At 39.8% G+C, this 19,600-nt stretch overlaps 1 protein-coding gene across 3 annotated transcripts; it reads left to right on the top strand.

Annotated features, from left to right (window-relative positions):
- Positions 1 to 5,137: 5,137 nt before the first annotated feature.
- Positions 5,138 to 18,980, top strand: BZW1 (basic leucine zipper and W2 domains 1; the record flags this gene model as incomplete). 3 transcript variants are annotated; one of them, XM_079710385.1, is made up of 12 exons in its annotated part: positions 5,138 to 5,238; positions 5,909 to 5,982; positions 8,068 to 8,244; positions 10,881 to 10,975; positions 11,775 to 11,840; positions 12,474 to 12,609; positions 13,361 to 13,470; positions 13,606 to 13,776; positions 14,228 to 14,374; positions 14,886 to 15,024; positions 16,197 to 16,319; positions 16,748 to 18,980. In XM_079710385.1, 12 exons carry the CDS (start codon positions 5,153 to 5,155, stop codon positions 16,777 to 16,779), a joined length of 1,356 nt encoding a protein of 451 aa, XP_079566511.1. In that variant the 3' UTR covers positions 16,780 to 18,980. The 3 variants fall into 3 exon arrangements, with proteins under 3 accessions (XP_079566511.1, XP_079566513.1, XP_079566512.1); XM_079710387.1 differs by lacking the exon at positions 5,138 to 5,238 and having other exon boundaries at positions 5,919 to 5,982; positions 14,228 to 14,263; positions 14,973 to 15,024; XM_079710386.1 differs by lacking the exon at positions 5,138 to 5,238 and having other exon boundaries at positions 5,919 to 5,982; positions 14,886 to 14,922.
- Between the last annotated feature and the right edge of the window lie 620 nt (positions 18,981 to 19,600).

Raw genomic sequence — 19,600 nt, 5'->3', positions numbered from 1 at the left:
CCAACAAATTAGACAATTTAGATGAAATGACAAATTCCTAGAAAGACACAAATTACCAAAGTTGACTAATGAAGAAAGAGAAAATCTGAACAGATCTATGACAAGTGAAGGATTTGAACTATTAATTTAAAATATTCCCATAAAGGAAAGCCCCAGTCCATATAGCTTCACTGATGAATTCTATCAAATATTTTGAAAAGAAATACCAGTCCTATACAAATATTATGAAGAATGTCAGGAATGATTAATAAAATATGTTCATTCATGAAATAAATCTTAATTGAAAGTAGGGAAGCCAATCTGGCCTATCAATGATAAAAGTTCCAAAATATTTTAAATCATAAGACACTGTCTCAAGGACTTTCCTGGTGGCTCAGGGGTTAAGAATTTGCCTGCCAATGCAGGGGACATGGGTTTGAGCCCTGGTCCGGGACGATCCCACATGCCACAGAGCAACTAAGCCCGTGTGCCACAACTACTGAAGCCTGCGCACCTAGAGCCCTTGCTCCGCAACACGAGAAGCCGGCACACCACAAGGAAGAGTAGCCCCCACTTGTTGCGACTAGAGAAAGCCCACACACAGCAATGAAGACCCAAAGTAGCCATAAATAAATAAATAAATAAATAAATTTACTAAAAAAAAAAAGACACTGTCTCGAATGTTGCTAATATTTTACCAAAACCTTTATTATTTATGGCTGGAGTTTGCAAGTTTAGCCAGTTTAGAATTCTTAACTGAGCATTGAAAGTCTGAATAACAAAGTTTTATACAGCACTAACAAAACAAAAGCCAATCTGAGGCAGCCCAGGACCTTGTCTTATGAGACATTTCCTCAAAGATCGGATTTATCCCTCCTCTCCTTAAGGTCATCAGTTACACTAGTACAGTATTTATCAAGTAGGAGCAGAATATATTGCTAGGAAATCCAATCAGTTCAAGGATACCAAAACGAGGATACAAAGAGATCTGGAACCCCAATTATGAGAGTTAGAAGAGTCGTAACTATCATGTACAGCTTTGGTACTCACATTTTACAAAGAGCTTAAGTGACTCATGTGAAATCACAAAAATAGCCAGGGACTAGATCCTCCTTTAATTGTCTATCTTCCAGCATCCCTGTAAGTAAACCAGCTTGAACTTGCTTGTCACCCTTTCTCCTCCATAGTCAAGTCTATGATTGTGATATAAGTACTGGCTTTATCAAATTCATTCCATACATATTAAAGCATGTTGCTTGCCATACATTGAGGCAGCACTAAAATGAGTGAGAAATTGCCATTGCCATCAAGAATTTCAGTTTAAGAGAAAAGATAAGACAATTGCAAATGCAAAAGTAGACCAAATATCAGGAAGAAAGTACAAGGTGCAAAGTTCAAAAAAGAAATGTGTTCACATCAGATGAAATGACTAAGAAAGGCTTGCAGGAAAGGGTAGTATTTAAGATACAACTTGAAACAATAAGTAGGATTTTGACAATAGAAAGTGAGGGAAGGACATCTCAAGAAGAGGGAAGACACAGTGTGTCCAGTCTGACTAAAACATAGAGTTCAGTTGTTTAAGAGCTTTCTCTACCATGATATCAGTTTACAAACATTTCCCATGCCAGCCCACTGCACCTACTCCCATGGGTGCACCCAAAAGCATAGATAAAATAGGCTGCTTGCCATATACAACTCCTAGTAACCCCACTCCCTCTCTCACTTCCAAGAACATATATCAGAATGCAAATGAATGATAATTATCCTATAATAGATGACTTTCGATCTGCTTTAATTTTTAAAGAAAATAATTTGCTAACTTTAATAAAGTTTTTTGTCAAGAATTGCTTGCTACACACCCCATAATGGATGGCAATAAGTTAAGAACCACCAATGTGATGGAAAATAGTGGTGGAAAACATTGGTCAGAGCTATCCTCAGGTGGCCTCAAGTACAAACCAAGGTATTTAAACTGTGAAGAGAAATGATTCAGGCTGCATTTGGGAAAATTACTCTGGAAGTGTGGAGAAAGAGATAGCACAGTTAGGAAGTTATTGCAAAAGTCCCAGTTAGTTAGAGGTAATAGAGGCCCAAATCAAGATAGTACCAGGAAAGGAGGATGGAAATAAGAAATGTGACAAATATAGAAGATAAGCTTTGTGACTGCACAGGTCTAAGTTATGACTTCTGTATCTCTAGAAGTCTCTAGTTCAATAAATATTTGTTGAATGGGTAAATACATAAGATCTTGGTAGCAAGGCAGTATATTATAATGGTGGAGTCAGACTGCTTGGGTTCCAATCAAGCTCTTTACTTGCTAGTTCAATAAACTTGGGCAAGTTACTTGACCTCTCTATGCCTCAGTCTTCCCATCTATAAAATGGGGCTAATAATAGTTTCTAGATCATAGTGTAGTTTTGAGGATTAAATGAGGTTAATATGGAAAGTGCTTAGAAGAATGCATGATACATATCTGCTATATTAAAGTAGCTATTATTTTTATTAGTGAAACATTATATCTTTAACAGAACTTCAGAAGTGAGAAACGCAGTTTGGGGGGAAGAGTAATCAATAGTATTAAGGGTTTAGTTTGGTATTCCAGGAGAGATAGCAGATAGGGTGGACTGGGGGCTTGAGAAAAAGGATGGGGCTAAACTTACCCAACAAGCCCCAGTCACACTAGCCCTGTCAGTTCCTCCAGTAGGTCAGGTTTTTTTCTCCTACCTCAGGATCTTTCCACTGCTGTTCCCTCAACCTCAAAGAGCACAGAGCCTGGACTCAACAAATATTTGTTCAATAGATAAATTTGGAACTCTTTTAAATGGAGATAAAAGTTAAATCCCTGAGAATATATGACGCTGCCACGTAAGAAAATCTGAGGAAAAATGATATAAGGTGTGACTACAAAAAAGATGAGCCAAGTAGGTCAGAAAGAGAAAAACAAATACCGTATGCTAACACATATAAGAAAAAAAATCTAAGAAAAAAATTGGTTATGAAGAACCTAGGGGCAGGACAGGAATAAAGACGCAGACGTAGAGGATGGACTTGAGGACACGGGGAGGGGGAAGGGTAAGCTGGGACGAAGTGAGAGAGTAGCACTGACATATATACACTACCAAATGTAAAACAGATAGCTAGTGGGAAGCAGCCGCATAGCACAGGGAGATCATCTCGGTGCTCTGTGACCACCCCTAGAGGGGTGGGATAGGGAGGGTGGAGGGAGATGCAAGAGGGAGGAGATATGGGGATATATGTATATGTATAGCGGATTCACTTTGTTATAAAGCAGAAACTAACACACCATTGTAAAGCAATTATACTCCAATAAAGATGTTAAAAAAAAAAAAAAAAGATGAGCCAGCAAATACAAAGGACTATGCAGAGGTAACCAGGAGAGTTGGAGTGAAGTTTTAAGGAGATGGGTAACACCCTAAATGCTCAGAATTGAAAGAATCACTGGATTTGGGAATAATTCTGGGAAAGAACACTGAGAAAGTAATTTTCCATGAAGTTGGGAGGAGCGTGGGGCAAAGATCAGATTGTTAAGGAAAAATAAATCAACTAAAACAAACTAATTTACCAAATGTTTGATAAGGAGGAGAAGCAGGGTCCAAGAAAGGTGATTTTAGGGACAAACCCTGTTTTTAGGGTTTCTCTGGTAATAGGAGAGTAAGGAAGCAGATGGAGAGGCAAACAACTAAGGTACAAACGGAATAAAAATATGAGGCTAGATCCTGGAGACACTGTGCATCGTTATTTGTACAGGTATATAACGTCCACAGTACTTTCAGCACTTTTCTTCCCCCAGCTCTCTGATGATACATCCTCTAATTCAGTGATTCACACTTGAGGTCCCTAGACTGGCAGCATCAAGCATCACAGGGAACTTGTTAGACATGCACATTCTTGGGTCCCACACCAGATCTACCTAATTCAGGCGAAGCTCAGCAAAGTGTTTTAACAAGTCCTCCAGAGGATTCTGATGATCTCCAAGTTCCCACAACCATCCTACTCAGGACGGAACTACCAAGACCACTGCAAGGAAGGCGGCCGCAGTCGGAGGGCCGAACTTCCTTCCGACCCCTATCTGGCTTTTCCTCTCTCCTAAGAGGGGCATTGCACAACCCCACCCAGCCAGCACCGCAGAGCAATGTTGCCCCGCTTCGGACTTAGCCTGAGCAAGGGCTGCCAAGCCCAGCCGCAGTAGAGACCATGTATGGACCCCTTAGCAAACTCGGGCTCCGCCCACGAAGGGCCCGGGCGCCCCCAGCCCTCGGGCTTCGACTTCCGGCGCTACTGGGGCGTGGGGGGTGGGGGGGCTCGGTGGGGAAGGGACTCAGGCCGGACGTGTCCAACTTCCTCGACACCGGCAGGGGTGGTGGGGGGTATTCGTTCTCCTAACCCCTCCATGTGCTAACTAAGAGGCCGGAGGACACGGCGATGGAAGAAAGATGGGCTAGTCTAGGCTAAGTGTCCGGGAAATCTGGAATCCAATAGAGGAATAAAGAACCTTTGAAAAACCTCTTCGCTTCCTTTCCCTCCTTTCCCACCCCACGCCCCGAAGCCGCCATCAGGGAGGGGCGAGCAGAGCACCGGAGGAAGAAATCTCGCGATAGGAGACCAGCCGGGGCGGGGGTGGCACCTCTTCCCTCCTCCTCCCCTCCTCTCGTTAGTTCCGGTCGCAGAGGAGACACCGCCGCAGTTGCCGCCACCTCCGGGATTTCTGGCTCTTTTCTCTTCGCCTTAAATTCGGTGAGGCGCAGGGCCCGCTCGTCTCGCGCTGAGGTTGCGGCCCGTAGTCGCTGGGCGGAGGATGAGGGAGGCGGCAGGTCCTGTGCGGCCCGGCTTGGATGGGCCCGGGCGGAGGCCGCCGCATGAGGTCGGATCAGATCCGGCGCCGGGATTCAGAGGTCGGGGCCGCTGCTTCAGCAGGGAGGCCGAGGGGCGGGTGCCGGGCCGGAACGTGGGGCCCGAGTGTGCCCCGCGGCGCCACAGGCGGAGGCAGTGGGCTGGGCAGGTCCCCCTGCGGCCCTGCCCGGCCTGGGTAACAAAGGGCCGTGGCCTCTGTTGGGTAATGTACGCATGGGGGGTTTCGGCAGGCGGGGCGGAGGAGCCGCCACCACCACTGCGGCCGCCTCCGCCGCCGCTGCTTTCCCGGGAGGGAGGGCGGATGTACGGGGCGGCTGGGCCCCAGGCGCGAAGCGCCTCGGCGCCTGTGGTCCGTTCGCGGCAGCGGCCGCCACCGCCAACAACGGGGTCAGTAGAGACGGGGCTGAGGGCGAGGAGCAGCCCCTCCGGCTCCCCGCCGTGCCCAAGGGGGTCCTGGGCGGGAGTGGGTTATCCGTTGCTGGGCGGGAGGTACGGGAAGGGTTGGATGGGGAGACACGTGGCCAGGGAGGCGGCTTGTATTGTAAGGTATGGGACGGAGGAGGCTAGGCCGGCTCTCAGCCCCTTTCTCAGGCTGGAGTGGTGCAAGCGCACGCTGCGGTCACGGGCACGACTTCAGAGTAGGGTAGTGCTCGTCATAACCAGGCCCCTCGATGAAGGGATTCGCCCTCTGATAGCGTCTTTAAATTGACTTGCATATTTTGGATACCTCCAGACTGTGGTGGTCATCTCTGTTAGTCCTCTGTGGTGCTCAGAGTGGTGGAAGATGTAGGCGAATTTAAAGAGGAAGAGACTAACTCTGTTTATGGTGGGTGATTTGCCACTAGTCGCTGTGGCGCTGAAAAGTCATTTAAAAGTGTGCTTCACATTTCATCTTTAAAGGGCAAAGGTAATTCTGTGTGCCTGCCCCAGGTCTCTTGCTAGGCTGGAAGTGTATGTTCTATGTGGTTTACACGTGACTAGGCCAGGGTTTGATACTTTGTTTTTAAAATGGATGTTATGGCACTGATGTTTTAAGGCCCTATTTTTCCCCCTCTAGGGTGTCTTTTATGAATAATCAAAAGCAGCAAAAGCCAACGCTATCAGGCCAGCGTTTTAAAACCAGAAAAAGAGGTAAATATTTATATTTTAATAATATCTCTCTTCAGACCTCCAAAGTAACTTTTATGTCTTGGTTCCTCTGGCACGCTGTTGCTTAGCATTAAAACCTAAAGAGAAAGTACCGAAAGGAACTTGAGTTTCTAGTTGACTGCCATTTCAGATGTACCCTTAATATTTCTACTACCTTTAAGACTTTTGGTATCAACATATATGTATCTAAGCAGGCTAGTGAATGATGTTTTTGTTGTGCAGATAAAGTGCCTCTACAAAAAGAAAGTATGGGCTGCATTTTCACTCGCTAAATTTCATTTAAGGAAACTTCTGCTTGAGGGAAAAGGTTAATTTATAAAAGGAGAGCTCCTAATGTGACTACTAGTTTCACCCAAACTTTGTGAACATCTGTGGGAGAAAAATCAGACTTTAACCCATGGAAGTTAATTATGGAACAGAGTTCACATTGCAGTGTCTTTTGAAACTATTCCCTCACAGACTTAGTAAGAAGACTACGAGAATTATATTAACTACTTCTGTGTATTATCAGGTACTTCGATGAATATTGAATTCTGTAGCAAGGCACTGCACTAGTGACACACAGTTAAATGAGATGTGGTCTCAGATATATTTTGTATTGGGTTTAATATTTTACCCCTACACTTTTCAGTGTTGTTGCTCAAAAGCACATATTGACCTTATTTTACAGGAAACTTTTAGGAAATAGAGAACTGGGTAGGCTACTCTTTATAAATTGTGTTTTTCTATCCTGAGTGGCAGACACTTTGAAACATACATTACAGAATCTTTTATGATTTCTGATTGTAGCCTGCCCCCTTCCAGCAGGGAGACCAAGGAGTAAGTGGATTCTAGTCTTTGCAGATTCATTTAGATTTAAGCCAGTAAATTTTCTCAAGAGGAGGCATAGAAGTTGGGAGCCAGAGCAATTCTGCAGTAATGGAAAACTCTGTATCCTCAAGTTATGTGGATTACTGATACCGCCTTTGTGTAAATATAGTATCAAGTACTTTTATTATTGTTAGTACCAGGAAGACATGTCACTTCCCCGGTTCCAGATTGCGATCACTCGTGGCCTCCTAGTTCTTGATGATTGGGTCCTGGGTATGGTGAACAACTATCCCAATTTGCCTGGGACTGAATAGAGTTCCCAGGACACAGATCCTTTCAGTGCTAAAAACAAGAAAGTCCTAGGCAAACAGGGAAGAGTTGGTCACCCTAGTGCTGTGTAGAAATTAAGATATCATCTAACCTAGATAGGGAAATCAAACCCTACCCTGGAGTGTGTGATAGCAGCACAGTAAAGGCTAGGTATGTACCCAAGGCACTTTTTAGAGTGCTTTATATTTTATTTATGTCATTTAATATTCACAACTTTATGAGATAGGTCCTACTCTTAATCATCATTTTACCATAGGGAAATTCAAACATGAGGAATGGGGCCAGTTGCTTAAATTCAGACAGTTAAGTGGTGATCTCGATTTGAATCATGCAGTTTGAATCCAGAGCCCTTACTCATAACTGCTACATGACATGTATTAGACACTCAGTAAATGTACTTTCTAAAGATTACCTTAATAAGTATTAAATGAGTGATTTTTTTTTTTTAAGTAGAAAGTGTTATGGGCACTTTTAAAGAAAATCAAGAGCTCCCTTTCACTCAGGAATGAAGTTTACCTGAGGTATAGAAGATATCCTAAATTTCAGAAAAGCTCAGAAGTAATGGAAGAGCATTCCGGGTGGAAATTGTAACCTGGCAGTAGGAACACATCAGCTCATTTAGCTCACTTAGGAGACTTGTGTGAAAAAATAGTGGGAGAAAAGCCACACACTTCTTATGATAGGCAGTCCTGCCTTGCACTTGTAGAGGTGCAACTTGCAAAGCATGTGTGTTTAGTCTCCTGTTGTGTTTTCTTATGTTGCAGGTCTTGGGTAATCTAGGTAGTGTTTGTTTTTTCCAGCTATTGAAATAAATGAAATTGTGATGAATGTGGTTAACTTATTCAGTAGTTACAGCTTCATAAGGTTGTGGTGTCATGGTATTTTAGTAAACCTTTTAAAACTAAATGTTTTGGGGTTTTCCCCCAGATGAAAAAGAGAGGTTTGACCCTACTCAGTTTCAAGACTGCATTATTCAAGGCTTAACTGAAACTGGTACTGATTTGGAAGCAGTAGCAAAGTTTCTTGATGCTTCTGGAGCAAAACTTGATTACCGCCGATATGCAGAAACACTCTTTGACATTCTGGTGGCTGGTGGAATGCTGGGTAAGTGTCTGGGTCTTGTGGGAAGTGTGTTGTATGGGAATTATGTAGAATCCAGAATATGAAACTATTTGACAAACCTATCAAATCAGGGTGGCTTTTTTTTTTTTTTCCCCCTTAGGATTTTCCCTTTTTTTCTTCTCAAATTATAGTAAATTTGCCAATTGCCTTGCTCTGTCTAGCTTTATATTTGAAATCCATTATAGAACCATAACATTTGAGGAAGACTTGTCTGACATATAAGTCCCAACAATGTCTTCCATCAGTGATTTTTCCAACTTGTGTTTGTACACTCTCAGTTAATGAAGAAATCCCTATCTCTTGTTCTGTCTTTATCAAATACTTTATAAATTTAACCCTCGTATCCAAGGGTTCCGCATCCATGGATTCAGCCAACTGTGGATCAAAAATATTCCCCGGAGTGGTGGTGGGGGATTGTCCAGAATGTTCCAAAAAGCAAAACTTGCATTTCCCATACTCCAGTAACTATGTAGCATTTACATTGTATTCTGTTTTATAAGTAACCTAGAGACTATTTAAAGTATACATAAGGATATGTGTAGGTTATATGTAAATACTCTGCCCTTTCATATAAGGGACTTGAGCATCTGCAGATTCTGGTATCCACGACGGTCCTGGAACCAATTCAGGACAGCTCTGTACCTGAAGACTCTAATCCTGCACTCTTCTATGTATTAGCCACTAGCCACTTGTGGCTCTCAATCACTTAGAATGTGGCTAGTACAAATTCAGAGGTACTGAAAATGTAAAATACACATTGGAGTTTAAAGACAATGCTAAAAAGAATGTAAGATATCTCTAATATTTTGAATACTGAAATGTTAAAATCAATATTTTTGATGTGTTGGGTTAAAGTATATCAAAATAATTTTACCTTTTATTATTTTTTTAATTATTTATTTTTGGCTGTGTTGGGTCTTTCTTGCTGTGCGCGGGCTTTCTCTAGTTGCGGCGAGCAGGGGCTGCTCTTCGTTGTGGTGCGCAGGCTTCTTATTGCGGTGGCTTCTCTTATTGCAGAGCACTGGCTCTAGGCACGTGGGCTTCAGTAGTTGTGGCTCAGGGGCTCAGTAGTTGTGGCTTGCGGGCTCTAGAGTGCAGGCTCAGTAGTTGTGGCACATGGGCTTAGTTGGTCTGTGGCATGTGGGATCTTCCCAGCCAAGGGCTTGAACCTATGTCCCCTGCATTGGTAGGCGGATTCTTAACCTCTGCGCCACCAGGGAAGCCCCTCACCTTTCATTTTTAATATGGCTACTAGAAGATTCAAAGTTACATTATGTGCTCACATTATATTTCTACCCATAGCCTTGCTGATTTACTCCTGCCTCCACCCTGACGGCTCAGACTATCTTAATAGAATGTGCTACTTAGTTATATATTTTCAAAGGATACTGGTAATTTCATTTCCATGGCTCTTTAAAGTACTCCAGAATGTTTTCACAGTAAGTGTATTGAACCTTGGCCAAGCTGATAGAATCAGAACTCTATTTGTATACATGCAGGATGGAGGCTTAGAGAGGCTTCAGTAGCTTGCATGCGATCAAACAGTTGCTCAGTGGTGGAACGGGAACTTAAATGTTCATATGTTCTAATGCCTAGTCAGATGAGTATCTCTTTTATTGTAGTATCATTTGTAGTAAGAAATGGGAAACATACCTATTTTCTATTCATAATACTGCTATCAATAAGCCGCTTTTTAAAATGCTTTTTAAAGGATCATTTTTAATAAGGAGATTTTCAAACATATCCTGGAGAGAATAGTGTAATAAACTAAGGATCTGCTACCCAAGTTCAGCAATTTTTAACGATCTTACTTCATCTATTACCCCACCAACTTCATCTCCCCTCCCCTGTATTTTAAAGTGTATGTCAGGGCTTCCCTGGTGGCGCAGTGGTTGAGAGTCCGCCTGCCGATGCGGGGGACACGGGTTCGTGCCCCGGTCCGGGAGGATCCTGCGTGCCGCGGAGCGGCTGGGCCCGTGGGCCATGGCCGCTGGGCCTGCGCGTCCAGAGCCTGTGCTGCACAGCAGGAGAGGCCACAGCAGTGAGAGGCCCACGTACTGCAAAAACAAAAACAAAAACAAACAAACAAAAAATAAAGTGTATGTCAGACATCATTTTATCCATAAATACTTACAAATGTATCTAAAAGATAAAGTCTCTAACTTGCAGGTTTTTATAGCCCAGCCTCTTTGGAAGTTTATGAAAGGTTTTCTGTATGGAAAGTCAGAACCAACTCTGAACATCTCTACTTGAGTGACAGATTTGACACTGCTGAATTAATGCAGTGAGTGAGTTTCATTGGGTTGCTGAAGAGGGTTAATTTATTTATTCCAGTAAATTGTTTTCACTCTGTTCACACGTATTGAACCAACCAGCCATGTTCCTACTGAGAAATTGACTTGCTTTCAAATCATCTTAGAATTTTTATCAGTTTATTTTATAATGAGAATCCTTACAGAAAATAAGATTGACTAGTATATACAGATGTTGAACTATAATGCTGTACACCTGAAACATAAAAATAAAAAGTTAAGTTAAAGTTTAAAAGAAAGTAAGATTGAAATAATTACTAATTTTAAATGAAGGTCATTGCAAATTTTTTGTAAAATATACCTTAGCCCCAGGTGGTACACTGGCAGATGACATGATGCGTACAGATGTCTGTGTGTTCGCAGCACAAGAAGACCTAGAGACCATGCAAGCATTTGCTCAGGTAAATTAAACTTTACATAATTATTTCAGTTAGCTGTTATCCATCTAACTAATGTTTAAGGAATAGTCTGCTTTTAAGAGATTGCTGGTAGCAGGTTGAAGGAATCTGAGCTGAAGGTTTAGAGGTGTTCTGGGTGTGCAGTATGATGGTTTAGGAACTTAAAAATGTGCTGAGGAAAACGAAATAGAAAAAAATTGAATCAACTCTCCTTTTCCTATTTGTCCCTCTAAAATTAATCAATTTTTTAGGGGAAAAAGTCAAGCTGAAAAAGGAAAATCGGTTCCCTGTCGTGATTTTCATCACTAAATTATTCTGCATATAGCTTTTTAAAGGTGAATGAGTTATAGGCAGATTAGCTTCTTTACCAGTCACAATCTCGTTTGAAAGTTGCATACATAGTTATGCTTGTGTTACTGTAAGCAAAGAATTAAAATGCATCTAACCTAGGGATTGTTGTCTATGTCATTAGGAAAGTAGAACTATATTTTATGATCCTATTCTGTTAATATCCTACAAATGGGTAAATGACTTGTATTTGAGCAATAATTAGTCCATGCTTTGATATTTGGCACTAAAATCTATTGCCGGGTGGCGGTTAAAGTGTTAACAGTATTGGTATATTGTAGATTTGGGAATTGACAGACTTCCCAAGCTGGTTTAAACATCTGATGAAAGGTTCACCTTCTTTGCTATTCTGGAGATACTGTGGAGAGGTCTTAGTTGCCCTGACTTAGATCTTTTGGGAATCTGACATTTTTACGTATGAGGTTATCATTCAGTTCCTTTACTATTCTTACAGGTTTTTAACAAGTTAATCAGGCGCTACAAATACCTGGAGAAGGGTTTTGAAGATGAAGTTAAAAAGGTATGAGCAGCAATATGCTTTGTGGAAAACAAAAGGTTGGGGTCAAAGAAGGGAATGTTAAATCCTAATTCTGCCACGGATTTGAGATAATTTTAGATATTTAGGTAGGCTGTCTTTGAAATGAAGTTTGGGGGTATATCATTTTGTAATTTGCTGTACACTGTTTCTTAGCTCTATATCCAAACAAGTGGCAAAGGGGTTAAAATCCAAGTGGGGTTTGTTTAGAAGACCGAGAGTAGCAGATCAGAGCTAAACACATTGACGAAGGGAAATTTAACATACCTGCTCTCTGAGTCTTAGATAGTCTACATATAAGTGCACAGAAAATTTGGTAAGGTTAATAGTATCATTTAATGAATGAATTTAATAAGACACTGTCTTAATCATTAACTCATTTAATATTCTCAAAAGTCCTGTGGAACAAGTTTTATTATCCACATTTACATATGAGAAGACTGAGACAGAGGTTAAGTATCTTGCCCAAGGTCACTCAGCTAGTGAGTATTATAACCAAGATATAAACTTGTATGGTTAGGCCCCAGAGCCCACAATTTTAACCAATGTAATATGCTTTACTGCTTCTATTTATATAATGCATTTGCTCTTTTAACCGTTAACTGTTTACTTTTATAGCTGCTGCTGTTCTTAAAGGGTTTTTCAGAGTCGGAGAGGAACAAGCTGGCTATGTTGACTGGTGTTCTTCTGGCTAATGGAACACTGAATGCATCCATTCTTAATAGCCTTTATAATGAGAATTTGGTTAAAGAAGGTAATCAACCTTTAGTAAAGGATGATCTTTAGTTGGCTGAGGGTGGGGTAGATAAGAGCCTGAAAGATGAACTGATACAAAAGTTAAGATATAGTTTATGTAGATTTGACTTGTGTGATAGTCTTAGTTTTTTAACTAGTATCCTTAAATTTAATTGGTTCATTTCAGCTCATTAATGTATACCTTTGGCATTTAGGCTTAACAACTGTCTATAGACATAGAGCAAATATCCAGGGTCTAGATAAAATGTGACTGATTGTAAAGTAGAAATAGAAATGCTGTGGAAACCCAGAGAGAGATTAATCCCAACTGGGAAACTTGGGAACATCTTGAAAAGAGAAAATGGGGAAAATGGCAAGCCGAAAAAGAAAATAAGTTCCCTTTTGTGATTTCCATAGTTAAATTATTCTGTACAGTAATTTAAAAGCTAACTTCTTTTTATTGCTTAGAGTACTGAGTTATTTAACATGCCTTATTTTTATTCTCACAACAACCCTGTCAAGTGTTAAGAATTGTTAGTCTCATTTTACATATCAGAAAACAGTTTAACTTGACTAACAGTACACAACTAGCAAATGGTAGAGTAGAGAAATGGGAGTAGAATGGTAAGCAGTGGCAGAGGGAAGTTCAGGGGTAAGCTTGGGGATAAAGTGAATAATCCTGTGTGGTGGAACCTCATAGGGAGGAAATGGGAGATAGTCATTGAAATCCAGGAAGGTACTTCTGTTAAGTAAGCTCTGTTTTTCTACAGGGGTTTCAGCAGCTTTTGCTGTAAAGCTCTTTAAATCATGGATAAATGAAAAAGATATCCATGCAGTAGCTGCAAGTCTTCGGAAAGTGAGCATGGATAACAGACTGATGGTTTGTAACTTTTCATTCTTCACAGTCTTGAAAGCTTAATAGGCAACTTTCCCATTTTTAATCTGTGAAAAGAGGAAAAATGTTTTTCTTAATCTGATTTGAAGACCATTTAACCAGATTAAATTCTCCTTTCAGGAACTTTTTCCTGCCAATAAACAAAGCGTTGAACACTTCACAAAGTATTTTACTGAGGCAGGCTTGAAAGAGCTTTCAGAGTACGTTCGGAACCAGCAAACCATAGGAGCTCGTAAGGAACTCCAGAAAGAACTTCAAGAACAGATGTCCCGTGGTGATCCATTTAAGGATGTGAGATATTCTTATTTAAACTATCTTTATATGGCCAAGTTTCTGGCTAAGAAAATTTTTACTCATTTCAGAAACTTTAAAGTATTTCAGTGAGTTTTAGTAATAGCCATAGAATGTTGTGCTGGGGCTTTGCCTCAATCTTTTTCATATTCATTGCCTTATGGGTACCCAGAAATCATAACACTTGGGGATTTTTGTAAGGTGCAAGCCAACAGACAGACCTTCTGTTTCCATCTTGGTCTTTTCCTAGGTAGTTTGCCTATGTGTAATACAGGGTTTGAACTAGAAGTCCATACCTTCTTGTTCTAAAAGTTCTATGATTATATATGGTCTCCTGGTCATTGCTAGTGGCATGGAAAGGTGTTTATGCTTTTGTGAAAGGTCTAAGTTTCATGTGTGTAGTATCTACATATCAAACTTATTTCTGTACTAAATTTGGATTCTTTTGCAGATAATTTTGTATGTCAAGGAGGAGATGAAAAAAAACAACATCCCAGAACCAGTTGTCATCGGAATAGTATGGTCCAGTGTAATGAGCACTGTGGAATGGAACAAAAAAGAGGAGCTTGTAGCAGAGCAAGCCATCAAGCACTTGAAGGTATTAGAACTGTGCCTTGGTAAAACATTATTCTTGTAAGTGGGGGTAAGTGAACTGTCAGTGTACTTTTCTAAAAGGATTTATCACATCCTGTGCTTCCTGGGGATAAACCACTGGTAAGTAGACAAATAACATAGTAACTATTGATGATAACCTTTTAAAAAGTCTGATTTGGGCTTTCTTTGGCTCACAGGTTAAAAACAAATACATGTTTAAAAGTAGATTGAACCTGTAATTTGGTCTTTGTTTTTGAGAGAATATTGGAAAACAGGAGGATTCTTTTTTTTCCCTTTAAAATATTAACATTGTATTCACAATTATCTGGAATCCTTGGTGTAGTATTGCTTTTTTGATTTAAATGCTTAATTTTTCTGCTTTACTCTTTTTTTTTAACTTCCACTAAATAGAATATAATCCACAGTGATTATAAAAGATGAATTATGTCTTAGGAATTTGTAATAGATGGCCATTGTACTAAATGACTAAATCTTTTCTCCCTTCCCTTTAAAAGCAATACAGCCCTCTACTTGCTGCCTTTACAACTCAAGGTCAGTCTGAGCTGACTCTGTTACTGAAGATTCAGGAGTATTGCTATGACAACATTCATTTCATGAAAGCCTTCCAGAAAATAGTGGTGCTTTTTTATAAAGGTAATTTAAATTTTGAATTTTGTGAATACATTTGACAAATATACTAGGAAACTCAAAATAATTCTAATGAGTAGTTCTCTGAACGTCAGCACCCTAAAATATTTTACTCTAATCACAGGACTGAGTTGTCTCTGATTTAATTAGTTACTTTTGAGTGCATTATCTTTAAAACATCTCTGAAGCTTATTAACAAGTTAAAATCTAAAGCCTTCTTGATGAGGCCTCAAACTTTGCCTCCTGTATTCCCCCAGTCCTCTTCCCCAAACAGATGATTTTTTTGGTTCCCATATTTTAAACTTAGAGGTCTCCCTGCATCCCTGCATCCCCAGGTTTAGTTTTGTTTTGTTTTTTAAAGGATAGGGTAATGAACTCCAAGTATGCTGTGCTTCAGTGATTATCAACTTGTGGTTATCTATCAAATATCCCTGATCATTTATTACAAGATTTTTCAACCTTGGTACTACTATTTTGGGCCAGATAACTATTTTGTAGGTGACTGTCCTATGCACTGTAGAGTGTTTAACAGCATCCCTGGCATCAGCCCAATAGGTGCCAGTAGCACCTCTCCCCAGTGTAACCAAGAATGTCTGTAAACATTGTCCGATGTCCCCAAGGGATAAAACTGCCTTCAGTTGAAAGAATCACTGGTTTAATAAGGTTGATTTCCTGTTTGTAGGTTCATACATTGGCCACAAGTTGATAAAAAGTTTCTTAATATAGTGTTCTCATTTCATCTTTTCTACTTTAAATTTTAATTCATTGAAGAAACCAGTTAAGAGAGAGTTCTGAATACAGATTTATTTTGTAAGCAACCAAAATATTTGCTTTTCAGTGAGATCGTTTTTGCCATGAAGGCGTTTGCACCTTAGGGCAGGGGGTCCCCACCCCTCCAGGCCTGCGGTCTGCGGCCCATCAGGAGCCGGGCCGCACAGCAGGAGGTGAGCAGCGGGCGAGTGAGCGAAGCTTCATCTGCCGCCCCCATCGCTCGCCTGACCGCCTGAGCCATATCTCCCACCCCCCATCCCCCATGGAAAAATCTGTCTTCCACGAAACCGGTCCCTGGTGCCAGAAAGGTTGAGGACCGCTGCCTTAGGGGGTTTCTAACTCTGTCTTAGTTAGAGAAGTACCATATGAAAACTCCACGAATGTAAAGGTTGCTCTCTTCTTTATAGCTGAAGTTCTGAGTGAAGAACCCATTCTGAAGTGGTATAAAGATGCACATGTTGCCAAGGGGAAAAGTGTCTTCCTTGAGCAAATGAAAAAGTTTGTAGAGTGGCTCAAAAATGCTGAAGAAGGTAAGTCTTTTCATTTGAGCAGCTTTTTGTTTTTTGTTTTTTGTTTTTGGTAAAGCCTGAGAACTTACTTTAATGTGACCAAGAGTATGTCCATACATGTTGCCTCCTTTCATTCAGGTGCCATTTTGTACCTGAGTACAGATTTTTGTTCATTTATGACAGACCTGCAAAAACTTACTACTTTAAAGTAGGTGAGGAAAACTAGACTTCAGGTATTTTGATGGCTTGGCCATAAAACTATCATTCTTAGGAAATTAGAAAATTTTAAGAATAGTTAATATTTATGAATTTTGAGGTTTACAAATAAATACATTTAATATCCCCCTCATATGAGTAGAGAATTATTAATAAAATTCCTTAAAGTTATAAACAGAAGTTTTGCTTTCTGATACCATGTAATGCTTGACTGCACTTTTCCCCTTTTCTAGAATCTGAGTCTGAAGCTGAAGAAGGTGACTGAATTTGAAACTACACCCTCAGTAAAGCAAACAGGAATTGTAGATAAAATGTCATGTCTCATGTGTCCTGGTTCTTACATCTTCCTACCTCCCTATATCAAGCATGATATAAGGGCTTTCATGGCAAATTTTATTTTAACTGTTTCTATGGTTACTGGAAATGTTGGATTTAGTTTCTAAAACCATGTTTTAAGTAGCTACAGGAGCTATAGATTTGAATCTAATGTTGCATTAGTCTTTTCAGTTATCTTCTACCTCCTGTATTTTCTACTGTAATAATGTAATTTAAGGCCTTCCACAATGAACAGTTCACTTTTTCCCTGGGTTTTCTATATAAACAGTTTTCAAGATATGATTTGGTTAAAAATAATTTGTTATAAAAATTCTGTTTGCAAATTAAACTGTAAAAGTATCCAGAGTCTCAGAAGGCAGTGATTTGTGTGATAATTTGGTATGCCTAAAGCCCTGTTCATCAATGAAAATCTCATGTACAATAATTAGATTCATTAACGTGAATCTTGAGTATTTGGACCACTGCTTGCATGTTGATAGTTTCTTGCATTTTTAACCCCAGATGTACTTGAGCTCAATTGTTTGCTCTCTGATTTTCATTCCTTAAAATGAAGCCATGGAGAACAAACTTGAAAGTGAGGTGTTTGGGAAATTGTATGTGGCGGTGGTGGGAAGAAAAAAGTTGAGCTTTTACCCATTGAGAAACCTCTGCATTCAGTTTGCTTCTTTCTAGACAAAACAAATGAATATTCTTTTCATACCGCCATTTTCAAATATACCTTGGAAAAGCCTTGTCATTCAAAGTATTTTACAGTTGTCATACACTTAGATTGGTAAGAAAGGACTCATAAAACAGTATAGGTAAAGCAAATGACTGTACTAAACCCAGAAAATTGTTTAAAGAAAAGTGGTTAGCATGTTCTAATTGGGATTCTAAATATAACTCATATTTCCTGTTGGCTTAGAGTATTTGTTGCAAAGAATGAAGTGCAGTGATAATGATTATCCTACTTGGTCATACTGGGCCAGCTTCATTCTCTTCACAGATTCATATATGACTCAAGCATCTGCCTATTAATTTACCCCAGTTGCCAATATTTGAAATTGCCATGAGCCAAATATCTCTTCTGTACAGTTGATCCATTTATTTTAATGGCTGCCTTTTAATTTCCATCTTAATTTTCTTGCTGCTACCCGTCTTTGTATGTAGTCATTAGAAAACAAAATATGGTCACACTTTTTGGTGGAAAGATTTCATGTTAAAAGTGAACATTTTGAAAGCTTTTTTGATTGGTGAAAGAAATGAGCTTGGAATAATGCCGCCAGAGACTGAGTGGGAATTGCCCCTTTCAGAGGTGCCATTCTTAGGAGCTAAAAATTAGGTGTTTAAAAGTTTATCTTCAGGGAATAACATGTAATATTGTTTGAAATAAAGGTATAATAACCTTATGAAGAAGAGCATTATAACTGATACCGTTGTGAAGGGGGTGAAATTGTTAAATGAATGACTTTGATAAAGCTTTCATGCGCAGACAAAATGTATTCATTAGGTTTCTACATAGTGATCTGCTTTTACTTTGTAATTTGTAGTCCTTAAAAGACTTTTTTTAAAAAATAAAGTCCATCCTTACACTTAGGTTTATATAGGTTAATCTTTTTAATTTTTAATTTTTTTGTAATTTCCATGTTAATGCCTACTGGTAACTGTATGTTATGCATTCAGACATCTCTACTATGTAAGCATTAAATAATTGCTCTTTTCATCCTTATGATCCCCAAACTGTAAACACCTACACAGAATTCTGAGGTAGCAGAAACTACGTTAACGTTTCTACAACCAAATCATTGCATGTTACTGCAGTACAGAGTGCACCTTATTATATACTGTGTATAGTGAAAGTGTATAGTCTTCCAGAACTACATTATGATCTCTGATCACAGTTTTTTCCTTCATGGCAAAGCAGTGTTTACTTACTACGATATTAGAGTAAATGGATAAAGTCACCTGTGACAGTATAGTGTAAAGAAAGGGAATGCTTTCTAAGAAGACTTTGCAGATTTTCATTTTGAATTTTAAGTGGCAATTTTGAATTTCAGCTGCCAGTGCCAACCTCAAACCTGTAATTCTTAATATAGTTGTTAAGACTGTACTTGTAATTATGATCAGATAAATGTTAATTGATTTTCCTAACTTGGTGTCAGTTTCTAAGGATAAGTCTCCTCTTAGATGCCATAATTAAATGTGTTTAGAGCTGATGATAAATTTCTTAATCTTAATTATTCTGGGAGTATTGTCCTAGAGACATTATGTTCTTATGAAAATTCCAAATACCAAAAATGCCACAGGGTATTTTGACATAGCATAGTGATGGTGGGGAGAAGAAATGCATGTGACTGAGAGATTGACTTCTAATTCAGTGTTTCTTAAAGCTTTTTTTCATCAACCCCAGCCCCAAAGCCTTTTAAACTTTTTTTTTTTTTTAATAGTGCCCCAGTGAATTTTTTTGGCCACGCCACACAGCTTGTGGGATCTCAGTTCCCCAACCAGGGATTGAACCACAGCCCTTGGCAGTGAAAGCGTGGAGCCCTAACCACTGGACCACCAGGGAATTCTCCCCAATTTTAATATCATAGATATGCTGTATATATATTATATCTGCTTTATACATGAAAAGAGTAAGGGGTTTTTTTTGGTCCTACTTGGGGGTGACACCAAGAGAATGCAGATCCTAATATATCTTTTTTTAAAGGAGAGGGGACCTAGTGATAGACATTTGCATTGGCGGATGTATCTTTATGTGTGTCCAAATC

This window comes from Hyperoodon ampullatus (genome assembly GCF_949752795.1).
Source record: "Hyperoodon ampullatus genome assembly, chromosome: 8".
NCBI lineage: Eukaryota > Metazoa > Chordata > Mammalia > Artiodactyla > Ziphiidae > Hyperoodon > Hyperoodon ampullatus.
The sequence above is the reverse complement of the archived record's forward strand: the minus strand, read 5'-3'. Positions and strand labels throughout refer to the sequence as shown.